This window comes from Schistocerca serialis, chromosome 9 (genome assembly GCF_023864345.2).
Source record: "Schistocerca serialis cubense isolate TAMUIC-IGC-003099 chromosome 9, iqSchSeri2.2, whole genome shotgun sequence".
Taxonomy (NCBI): Eukaryota; Metazoa; Arthropoda; class Insecta; order Orthoptera; family Acrididae; genus Schistocerca; species Schistocerca serialis.
This window is the reverse complement of record NC_064646.1, coordinates 19524647-19536986: the sequence shown is the minus strand read 5'-3', so window position 1 is coordinate 19536986 and position 12340 is coordinate 19524647. Positions and strand designations below refer to the sequence as shown.

Genomic DNA, 12340 nt, shown 5'->3' with positions numbered 1-12340 from the left:
TTCGTGTAACATTCTATGAATTATGAAGCCGAGGTACTGGTCGTAGCCTCGTACTATCGGGATTCGGTCGTAAAGAAAACTGTGGAAACATAATTTGCAGATAACCCGATCAACCAAGATGTTTCCACCTCGACAGATCTTGGAAACCATTCATTTCATGTCTGCGATCTCAGATGATTTATTGTTCTGAGCCTTCGCTGCCTTTCATTTCAACTAATGCCATTTATTTCAATAACCAACCACATAATTCTTAAGTACTGTGGATATACTGCTTCTTCGCTTGCTTTCTTTTACCCTCAGATGTACTAAGTTTTATCCATGACTGATGTTCCTGCGGCCAATAGTGTCATCTGTGATGCACGTGCGTCAACTTCACAGTACTGCGTCATGTTGTTTAATACTGCCAGCGACTCACCTTGACCCTGGCTGTAAGGTTATGAAGCGAAATATCGGAACAGAAAGTAATGCTATCTTCAATGCAAGTCCAAAATATGACGGAGGATCTCTAAGTTGTTTGGGTTTGATTGCACTTATACCGTTAAAAATGTGAAGCTAGAAAATATTGGAAGTAAACATCTTACCTGTATGTTTACTTTCAATGGTCTCATACATTTGTTGATTGACGATCGTCAATACAAAGAATTAATAAATGTAACCGCATTCGACCATATTGATGTGAAAATCAGTAGTATCTAACACCCGCCTTCGAATGACGTTGCATCTTACCTTCATTAGGCGCTGCGCGGATGTCACAGTCCTTGTTGGTACAATCGGTTAGGGTGCCTGTACTGCTGCACTTGCATGTGCTGCAGTATACCTTGACTAAATCTCCAGGCACACAACCCTGTACTCCTGTAAAGTGAAGCGAAAGGTATCATTATAATCAACTGCAACGGGAACAATCTTTTGTAGCAGGCGAACCTTTTACTTTAGTGTGCAGTTCAACACTCTACATTGTATCCTGCGACAGACATTGCTGCGTTTAATGAATTAGTTGCTATTCCTTAATTGAATGTAATTTACAATAATCATAATTCACGATATAACAATGACCTAAAATATCTATGCCACAAATTTCGTTAAAATATTCTATACAAATGTTATTGAGAAATTAAAGTAACTGTTATAAAATGGTTATCGGGCGAGACGTCGGACGTCGTGAAATTTCCACAATATTCCGTCGGCGCAACTGACCAACATCTTCAGGTGCGGCAGACACACTAATGAGACATTTTTGTGGTAGTTTGCGTTACAGCATCACTGGTATATAGCTCTCTTACGGTGTTCGTGTATGGTTAAATTTTTCTATCTTACAATGAAATCATTGGAGTTCACGCTGAAGGTGAGGCAGTCCAACTTGAAGTGCCATACCACCCTTCAACTACGGAAGTTCAAGGCTTCTGGCAAGAGGTGACACAACTACACAGGTAGTGATAGTGGTGATCGTACCACGGGTTTTCATAATCAGTGGCTCTATCAAAACTGACACCTTACTGTAGGCTGTACCAGGGCTATCGTTAGCCACGGTCCAAATCTGAGTCCTCGAGGATGCTATGAAGAACAGCATGGAGGTACCAGTGCACCTTGTATAGAAACGCCTTGCCCCTCTCAAAAGGACGTCTTTAGAGTTATCATGTTTGTCTCCTTGTGCAATGTAACAACCCTCGTGAATGGATGGGCAGGCAGCTTTTTTTTTCTTTATTGTATTTCATCCCTTTATACAAGGTGGGCCAGCAGCGGCTAACATATGCCGCTCTTCGGCCAATAGAAAAAGAGCCATCGAACATGGATACACAGAAGAAATGTAATAGAGGTGTTCGCCGGAAGGCACTGGTTGCGTCGGAGTGGTCAACAATGTACACAAACGAAGACAAACAGTTGTCCATGTGGCGAAGGAGCACACCGAAGAGAACACTCATGCACAGAAATGGAGAAAACACTGTTGCACTATACACTGGTGACGATCTTCGGCACGGAAAATACTGAACACACTAATGAGATTGGGGAGGGGGGGTTGCCACTGGGTGTAGGAGACAGGCAGGAGGGGGGAGGGGGGAAGGAGTGGGGGGAAGAAGCTAGTGGGAGAATGGAAGGGTGAGGGGAGGGGAAAGCAGGCAGGTTCCACTGAAGCGCTTTATTCCGCAGGTGGTGGACATTCCTCTTCCGGGAGGCACAATTAATGACCATCACTGAGGCTGCATTTTTTTCCACACTGAGGCTGTGATCGAAGCCTCCTATTTATGAGAGTCTGAAAATAAATCGCCCAGGCGTGAACATGTCTAATTCAGTGACCAATAGTGCAGATATGCTGGTGTGTAGCGAGAGAGGCAGACAGCTATTATGCCTTCTGTTGGACGATGAACGTAAGCACAGAGGCTGTCAATCATACTGTGCTCTGCCAACTGCCGCCTCAGGGTCCTTTGTTGGAAGCCGCCCGCCGAAATGGGTGTCAACGCTTATACAAGACAACAAGTGTTTGGTGCAGTTGTTAGATCAGTTACTGCTGCTACGACGGCACGTCACCAAGATTTAAGTGAGTTTGAACGTGGTGTCATAGTCGGCGCACGAGCGATGGACGCAGCATCTCGCGGGTAGCGATAAATTGGGGATTTTCCCGTATGACCATTTCACGAGTGTACCGTGAATATCAGGAATCCAGTAAAACATCAAATCTCTGACAATGCTGCGACCGAAAAAAGATCCTGCAAGAACAGGATCAATGACGAATGATGAGATTCTTTCAACTTGACAGAACTGCAACCGTTTCACAAGTTGTTGCAAATTTCAATGCTGGTCCATCAACAAGTGTCAGCGTGCGAACCATTCAACGAAAGATCACCAGTATGGGCTTTCGGAGCCGAAGGCCCACTCGTGCACCCCTGATGACTGCACGACACAAAGCTTTACACCTCGGCTGGGCCCGTCAACGCCAACATTGGACTCTCAACGACCGAAAACATTTTGCCTGATCGAACGATTCTCGTTTCAAATTGTATGGAGCGCAATGGCGTGTACTGGTATGGAGACAATCTCATAGATCCGTGGATACTGCGTGTCATTAGAGGACTGTTCAAACTGGTGGTGGCTCCGTAATTGTATGGGGCGCGTGCAGTTGGAGTGATATGGACCCATGGTACGTCTAGATACGACTCTGACAGGTGGCGCGTACGTAAGGATCCTGTCTGATCACTTGCGTCCATTCATGTCCATTGTGCATTCCGACGGACTTGGGTAATTCCAGCAGGACAATACAACATCCCACACGTCCAAAATTGCTACAGAGTGGCTTCAGGAACACTCCTCTGAGTCGAAACACTTCCGCTGGCCACAAAACTCCCCAGACGTGAACAGCATTGAGAATATCTGGGATGCCTTGCAACGTCCTGTTCAGAATAGATCTCGAACCCCTCGTACTTTTTATGGACGTCCCTGAAGGATTCATGGTGACATTTCCCTCCAGGACTACTTCAGCCATTAATTGAGTCCATGCCACGTCGTGTTGCGCCATTTCTGCCTGCTCGGAGGAACTCTACACGATATTTCCAGGTGTACCAGTATCTTTGGCTCTTCAGTGTACGACCCACAGTTCTCCAGTGTGGTCGCTGTGAGAGCCAGAGCTGGATCCGATGCCGTGCTGAGATGGTATCCAGTGTTCCTGCTAAGCAGATTAGTAGCGCTGCGAATGTCCACTTCAACAACGCTGTCCCAGTACGGAGACGACGACGAGAGAATTTTGGTGTTTTCGTATTCCGTACAATGTCCTGTATTGAGGCAGTTTTCGGCCATTGCAGATTTCTCTGACTGGCCCAGACGTGTGTGTCGTCGTCATTCGACTCATCTGTCCTCAACGGTGGGACAAGTTTGTCCAATGTATGACATTCTGCAGCTACAGGGAATCTTACAGACACCACGCGTTCGTAAGCCAAGATCATCTTTCACTGAGCCTAAAAGATCTCTCACTTTTGTTGGCGGATGAAAGATGCATTTAACTTTATGTTTCTCTAATAATCGTGCTATTTTTGAATAAATACCACCGACGGCCATTCATCTTTGCTCTTCATTTTCTTCCAGCTCCTCATTTTGTCTAGCAGGTGCCGAGCGTAAGGCACGGCGAATCTGCCATTCAGAATATGCATTATCTAACAATACAGTACTAAAGTGGCATAGCTCAGCAGATGAGCTGCCTGAATACGATTTCGGCTGGCGGCTCCCGATGGAGGCCGCTGGGGCAGCTACGTACTAGTGAGAAGAGGTTTCATCACATTCGACGGGAACTGGACTACGTACCCAGAGATCCACCTGGTCCATCATCTGCAGATTTCGTCACGACATTCAGAAGATTCTCAGACGTGGGTTCATAGCGCCGCTTGTGCCTTCTCGGACGGGAAGGGACAACAGAACACAGCACGCTACACTGGAAAATTTCATCGCTTCAGAGACTGTTTTAGGCAGCACGTCAGATGACAAACATTGTAGACGCAGCACGTGCAGCATCACTAACAAGTCTCTGGCTGTCTCGACGGTTTCGGTCTTGGAGAAGGGGAGGACACCGTCCCTCCTGGATATTACACACATCAAAAAAAGTTTTGCATCACCTCGGTCCTCAGAACTCCTGAAGATAGACGTTGACTGTGGGTATTGTATCACAGACACAGTCCCTTCGAGTTCAGAGATGTCACTAAACCTGCCAAAAGATGTAACATGCATGAGCTGCGCCTATTAACAGTCGGGGTCCGACAGTCGGTCAGTTCCACTCACTCCACCAGGATTCCACCAGGAATGGGTAGAAGAAAGGGGCAGCATTACTACTTATGGTTTAAATTCATCCGGGATGTACAAAAGCTGTATTAGGTCGAAACCGCGATAGAGAGTGTTTCTGAAAAAGGACTGTTTATGACAGTGAAACAAAGACAGCATGTGCAAAGCACAAGAAAGTGGAAAAGAAGGCTTACGCAGCGAAAACTGCAGATGGCAAATATCATACACACAGCGGAGGATGCAGCGTAGCATTAGATAAGGAGGTGACAGATTCTGCAGTTAGCCTTCACCAGAGAAGAGCAGTGCTGTCGACATATGCAGCGAACTTGGGCCCAGAAACTGGTATAGCAGCAGGTGGAATTCATACACACCGAGACGACAGGCCGCAAATTCAGCAGACAACTGGAGATAATTTTGTCCTGTTTCGCATTGTCCGGTTTTACTTACATAAAACTTGCCATGATGGAAGGGAGTGGAAGTTCTGCAATTGTGAGAGAAAGGGACGTACTTCAGTTTAATGTGAGTACTACTCAAACAAGCAGTCCAGAAGTAAGACTAGCAAGGAAATTAAAAAATAATGGTGTTCGGTCATTAACGTACAACCACCATCTCCCATTATGGGGGTGGAAATAGAACAAATTGTTTCAATGAATTATTCTATGGGAGAAATTTTTTAACTTCAACAGAAATTTTTCATCTTTGACAGTAATTATTTGAATAATTTCAGTGATACTAATTTGATGTTAGTAAACTACAATATAAATAACTAGAAATAATAGAAGGAGATGTCAAATTCGGTTCGATCTCAGTAAATCAAATGGAAAAGCGAGTTTACTAGATAAAATTAAACCAACAAGCTAGCAAGAAATGTCTGCAGACTTAATGTTTAAAGTGAACAAAAATTTTTGTGATTTAAAGCAGGATATTAATAAGAAAATGAAAAAAAAAAACAAACTGACAGCCTCAATAAGAAAAGTGATCAGCAATTTAGTGAGTTTAAACAACAGTCAGGTACCATCAGCAGTTTTGCTGGACACTTCAAAAAGTTTAAATTTGAAAGTAATGAAAAATGGAATGCCAGGCTTTTGACTTAGACACTAGGGTGAGGAAAGAATTTCTCGAGTTGATAAAAAGTATAAGCAATCCTCATAAAGTGTGAAAATTGAATCAACAGAGTTTATTAACAGTCTGGATAATGGAAGTAAACATACAAATGATCATTTAAAGGAGAAGGTACATAAAGTCGAGCAGAATGTTGCTACTGTTGAATTTATTTGTGAAAGTGAAGTAAGATTACTGATGAAAGTAAATAGCGTGAAAAATCTGTAAATAATGTGACTGAACATGTGCAAGTAGTAGAATTTAATGTGTATCAGTTACTAAACCAAGAAAAGACAGTAAAAACTGGACTGCCAGAGCAAGAAAATAAACTATTTAATATAGAAAAGAACACTAGAATATGCCCTAGCAGTGTTAATTGAATTTGGTGACTGAATCATTTGAATCAGCTCACAGTACAAACAGGTAATTTATATATTTTGGTCCATTTAAAAATCTGCATCCAAAAAAGAATTTTGGAAAGATTTTAAAATGTTGTTGTTGTTGTGGTCTTGAGTCCAGAGATTATAGACTGATCGATACAAATCGTTTTCATTAGTTCAAAAGTTTTGGGAGAACCTAGAACGTGGAGTATGACTGCTACTGAGCAGTTTGAAAATTATGCTAGAAAGATTTAAGGATGGCTTTCTGAGGTAACGTTTGGCTAGGCGAAATGAGATGGAACAGCAAAATAATATTTTGGCTGGAGAAAGTTCAACCCCAGGAAAGAGAGCAGAGAAAGGTTTGTGTTAAGGCAGGTTATTGTTTGTCTTATTTAACAATTGGAGGCATTACAGATTACTGTGGGTTTAAACCAAAGTTGCCTATTAATTGATGTAATAGAATAATTGCTGCCTGGCTGTAAAGGGATGCTAGTGATGCAGCAATAGAAGCATTTTTAGCTAGATGACAAGGGATCTTGCTTTGAAGCATGCGCTGGCAAAAGATGGCCTAGCCAGTCTCCAATATTTAATTTCCTGCATGCATTTTCATAATATCACCTGAACGTCAAAATTGTAATGTATTTAATTTACGTCAGTGATTTCATGTGTTAGTTACCAGACAATGGTCTTATCGTTCCTGCGGAATTTGGCGCTCAGTATCTGGCAACTGTGCAGTTTTACAGAATTTATGTCATGATTTACTCATCTCCAGTGTCTCAGTGATCTCATTGTTACATCGTAGGTAATACACTGTTTCCAATGTGGGGTATTTTGTAATACACTATAGTCACAGGTACCGCTCTTTCACGTGAGATGAACGCCTCCATCCCCCTTAGTACTATTAACATGAGCAAGAATCACACCCATGACTCACACGTTAGGGTCACCTCCATCTCCTTCATTTCACTTGTTCAAAAATGGTTCAAATGGCTCTGAGCACTATGGGACTTAACATCTGAGGTCATCAGTCCCCTAGAACTTAGAACTACTTAAACCTAACTAACCTAAGGACATCACACACATCCATGCCCGAGACAGGATTCGAACCTGCGACCGTAGCGGTCGACGGTTTCAGACTGAAGCGCCTGGAACCGCCTGGCCACTCCGGCCGGCCTCATTTCACTTGTGAGCAGGCCATTAACTACATCAGATTCATGTGTGTGTGAGGGGGGGGGGGGTGTTCTGCATATTGAACATGTTCAGAGGCAACCATACAGGTGAGCCCTAGCCCAGTGGCATCTTGCACTTAATTATGCAAGTACATTTTGTAGGCCATCACAGCTTCATATCGATCTTTTTCATATATTTATGAACAGGCAATTACGGATGGATTATGTGATACATGATTGACCGAAGTGTGTTGGAATAAAATTGGAGTATGCAACAAATATATTTATCTTTAGTTTACATTAAAGTCTCTTTACTATCCGGCACAAAAAGGGCTCACTGGACACTTACATAACAAATTATGTGAATCTTATCATGACTGAAGTAATTCTGCGATATGAAGTGTAGGTATGTAGATGGTGATCAGTTAATTGAGAGAAAGAAGTTATCAGCTGGGTGTAGTACAAAGTATCTCGCACTTAACATCTTGTAATAGTAGTTAACAACCACACGAACATTCGCAGGTGCAAATACATTTCATTTCATAATGGCTGTAGAAGGCGCAGTGTCTTTTCCTTCAGACACGCATGTATGTCTGTAGAAACATCATAATTCGCAATAAACAGTCATGCAATGTAATATATATTCACCGACACCAGATGAGAGACCATACACCAAATGAATATACCCAGAATGACGTTTGACTACATTAGGTTTAGAAGAGGAAATTAAATCAGCTCATATAATCACTGTGATATCATACTCCCTTAAATTAATTCAACTTCCCTCCATTTGTATAATTAAAGGTGAACAAAAATGAAAAGAGGCAAGCCGAAGAGATTGCCGCATTTGAGTACCGTAAGTCACGCCTCTGAGCAAGAGATCTAGTTTCATCCTTTCCACGCCTCTTGGTTTCACACCCTCCTAATAGTTGATTATTATTGTTTATGGTAAATATACTGAGTAAATACAGTGGTTTAGGTTACATCATTTCTCTATGTATTAGTGTGGGTACATGTTCACCTCTGAAAAGTTGTACCTTGCATGAATGTGTATCCGTTGTACCATCTTAGTTGCACAAATAGCAACACTCCTGTTTCAGAATCCTGCAAATCTTTTATTGTCGTGATAGTTTGTGCACCACCTCGTTCCATAAATATTAATACTTATTCGGTCCATAGCTGTGCCCATTTGCTCATGATTTCCATTTTCATCGGGTTCGGATGAATGCTGCAGCAATGAAAGCGGGTGCTTCGATATAGTACCGGAAATGCGATCGATATGTGTAATCTCGCCATATCTGATCTAAACTATACGGTGGCTATGCTATAAAATAGCGCTAAATTCCTTTGTGTCAATTCGATTATTCGAGCTCTGTGGAAAAATCTCTTTGCAGTTGACGTAATTCTTCCAAAAATTGCTGCGGCCACATCAACGCCGAATGTAATTGCCCATGCATTGAACGATGCATGGATTCTTGCATTCCTGTAATTGAAGTCTTGCATCGTTAATCCTGTCTGCCCGTATCTGTAACAATCTCGTGATAGTCATCTTCCAGTCTAAGAAACTCTTTCATTTCTGAATTACTTTCTGGTTATTACTGGCTGTTGCCACTGCACAGTGAACAAATTCAGTGAGTTCTGTAACTATCCTCCCCTTCCCCCCTCCACCCCCACCACCTCCTCTCCCCACTCCCACATCACATTTGATCAGTACAGTACATTCGAGGTTCGTTAGTTGAGTGGTCTACCTTGGTTTTTCGCCTTCTACAGCATTTTGCACCTGACTTAAGTTGGTATTAAGTTCTTGCATATCTCCCTCGATTGCTCTCACAGATAAGGTTTTTAACAAAGGTGCTACCTGCGTAGATTCATGGCCATTTCATACGTATATCTGCCTGCGGCGCGAGGTGTGTTACCTTCACTTCTCATCCCAAAGTTGCAACTTCTGGTACTCGTCTCCAATCTCTGAGGCAACGCTTTCTTTGTGCATCTTCTCGTGTCACTTCCTGTTGGTATGCGATGTTGGGTAATATGAGTCACGGGTAATCGAGCTGTCCACTATAAAAAAATCCTTAAACTGTAACAGCAGTGTTTTCGTAACACGGACGGCTACTACCTTGCAGATGACAGACTTTACTTCGAAACGCAGAATTATTCTCGGTATGCTTGTGATTGTGGTCGGTATAGGACCTCTCTATATTCTCTTCCTCCAAAATATTCAATATGGCGATTGCTAAGCCCTACGGTAGATTCGTGTAGTCCATACCGAAATTAACGACTAACAGGAACAATATACTCTCCATTTACAGTTAAATATGCGCACTAGGCTTCTGTGTACAAAACAGTGTATTGTGTCCAAATGTTCATTATTCTCCAGTGGTTCAACCACGCGTAACATTTCCTGTGTTAAGTCTGTGCCTATGGATAAACTAATTTCCCTCTGTATGAAGACACGTTATCATGAGAACCCATCTCCAGAGTGTATACAATGTAGTCAGCTACATCTCAATGAGGTACGGCCTTACGACACTGCCTCGCCTGCAGCGGTGTCACCCAGCGGAAACAAGATTCCTCCAAGGTCAACTATACAGGGTGAGTCACCTAACATTTCCGCTGGATATATTTCGTAAACCACATCAAATACTGACGAACCGATTCCAAAGACCGAACGTGAGGAGAGGGGCTAGTGTAATTGTTTAACACAAACCATACAAAAATGCACGGAAGTATGTTTTTTAACACAAACTTACGTTTTTTTTAAATGGAACCACGTTAGTATTGTTAGCACATCTGAACATATAAACAAATACATAATCAGTGCCGTTTGTTGCATTGTAAAATGTTAATTACATCCGGAGATATTGTAACCTAAAGTTGACGCTTGAGTACCACTCCTCCTATGCGTTTCATAGGACGTGGAGGACGCATAAATTGGCCAGCCCGTTCTCCTGATCTTACACCTCTGGACTTCTTTCTGTGAGGTACGTTAAAGGAGAATGTGTACCGTGATGTGCCTACAACCCCAGAGGATATGAAACAACGTATTGTGGCAGCCTGCGGCGACATTACACCAGATGTACTGCGGCGTGTACGATATTCATTACGCCAGACATTGCAATTGTGTGCAGCAAATGCTGGCCACCACATTGAACATCTATTGGCCTGACATGTCAGGACACACTCTATTCCACTCCGTAATTGAAAACGGAAACCACGTGTGTACATATACCTCACCCCTCATGGTAATGTACATGTGCGTCAGTGAAAAAAGACCAATAAAAAGGTGTTAGCATGTGGACGTAATGTGCTGTTCCAGTCTCTTCTGTACCTAAGGTCCATCACCGTTCCCTTTGTATCCCTACGTAATTCGGTGCTCTCCGATACACACGATCGAACAGTGGAGGAGTGGTACTCAAGCGTCAACTTTAGGTTACAATATCTCCGGATGTAATTAACATTCTACAATGCAACAAACGGCACTGATATCGTATTTGTTCGTGTGTTCAGATGTGCTAACAAAACTAACGGGGTTCCGTTTAAAAAAAACGTAGGTTTGTGTTAAAAAACATACTTCCGTTCATTTTTTTATGGTTTGCATTAACCAATTACACTAGCCCCTCTCCTCACGATCGGTCTGTGGAATCGATTCGTCAGTATTTGATGTGGTTTACGAAATATATCCATCGGTAATGTTAGGTGACTCACCCTGTATACTGTGAAAGACTGATTTCGGCATAATATTAAGTAAGGAAATCAAGCCAAAGAATCACAGAATACCTTTGCCCCACTTTTGGCAACACCTCCATGTGCTCATAAAAAGTCCTATCCTTAACGCTAAATTTGAGCTGTGTTGTCTCAATGAATTTATATCGTGAATACCCACTCCACATAATATGTACCAAGAAGGGAGTATTCTCTTTCTACCCAAAAGATCTAGTCGACGGCCAATACGTGCGCTCCTGTATCTACTAAAAATCCATGTTCTACGTCACCAACAAAACCCCGCAAGCAGCATTCCGTTTCTGCAGCTAACTGTGCAGTATTACATATTATTGGGAACGTCTTCCAACGGCTGCCTCACTCCCGTTCCTGTTTAACGGCCCTTTTCCAGAGACTGATTCCCTCGTTTCTTAGCCCTGTACTCTCTTGCTTTGTGACCCACTCACACCCACACCTGTGATTACTGTCGAAACCAACACACAACGGTCACCAGCAACCTCAGCAGCCATGCCGACATCTGAACGATTCTCCATTCTGAGCTTGCACGACATTTAAGCAGGAATGTCGGGCAAAAACACATCGAGAGTCCTATTTTCAGCTTATAGGCGTAACACTGTATTGAGTCTTCGGATACTATCAGAGACTGACACAACCGTCTTATTGTTCTTCTAAGTTAATGTGTTTAACTTTTAGCTAAAGAAGGGGGTACTGTTCTGTTTCTGATTCCTCTGCCGTAACCCCTCAGTCAAACGTTCAAATTTTTAGGCATCATTCAAGGTTTTACGGTAGGTGACATGCTTCAGTTTCCCAAACCAATCGTAGATAGCCCATAAGAAGGCATGTTTCATTAGACCGACTACCCAGCTTGGCTGAAGCTGAAACGTCACTGAGAAATACAGTTTTTTCTTCCTTTGCCATGCCGGAAAAGAAGGTAGCAAAATAATTCGCACTCACCATCCTTCATTCTGGAGGGCTGTTATTAAATTTGCTGTCGAAGAACCACAGAAAGAGAGGGTACGCTCTAGGTATTTTGAACATCCTGGAATTTTCTGCCACCTGTTCCTTGTACGGCCTGCAGTGCCCTGCTTAGCTTCCGTGATGTTCTAATTCCCCACTTATGCGCTCAAGCAGAGCTTGTAATCTTAAAAACAGTTCTGTCATAGCGACAAGAGACTCACTGATATTATCAGAACGTGTTTCCATCGGCATATT

General features: G+C 42.7%; 1 protein-coding gene across 1 annotated transcript in view; it reads right to left on the bottom strand.

Moving 5' to 3' along the window:
* Nucleotides 1–682: 682 nt before the first annotated feature.
* Nucleotides 683–12340, bottom strand: part of LOC126418765 (uncharacterized) — a 272831-nt gene continuing 261173 nt past the window's right edge. The window contains exon 5 of the mRNA XM_050085691.1: nt 683–852. Within this exon, the coding sequence (XP_049941648.1) occupies nt 683–852 (170 nt within the window). The remainder of the gene's footprint in view (nt 853–12340) is intronic.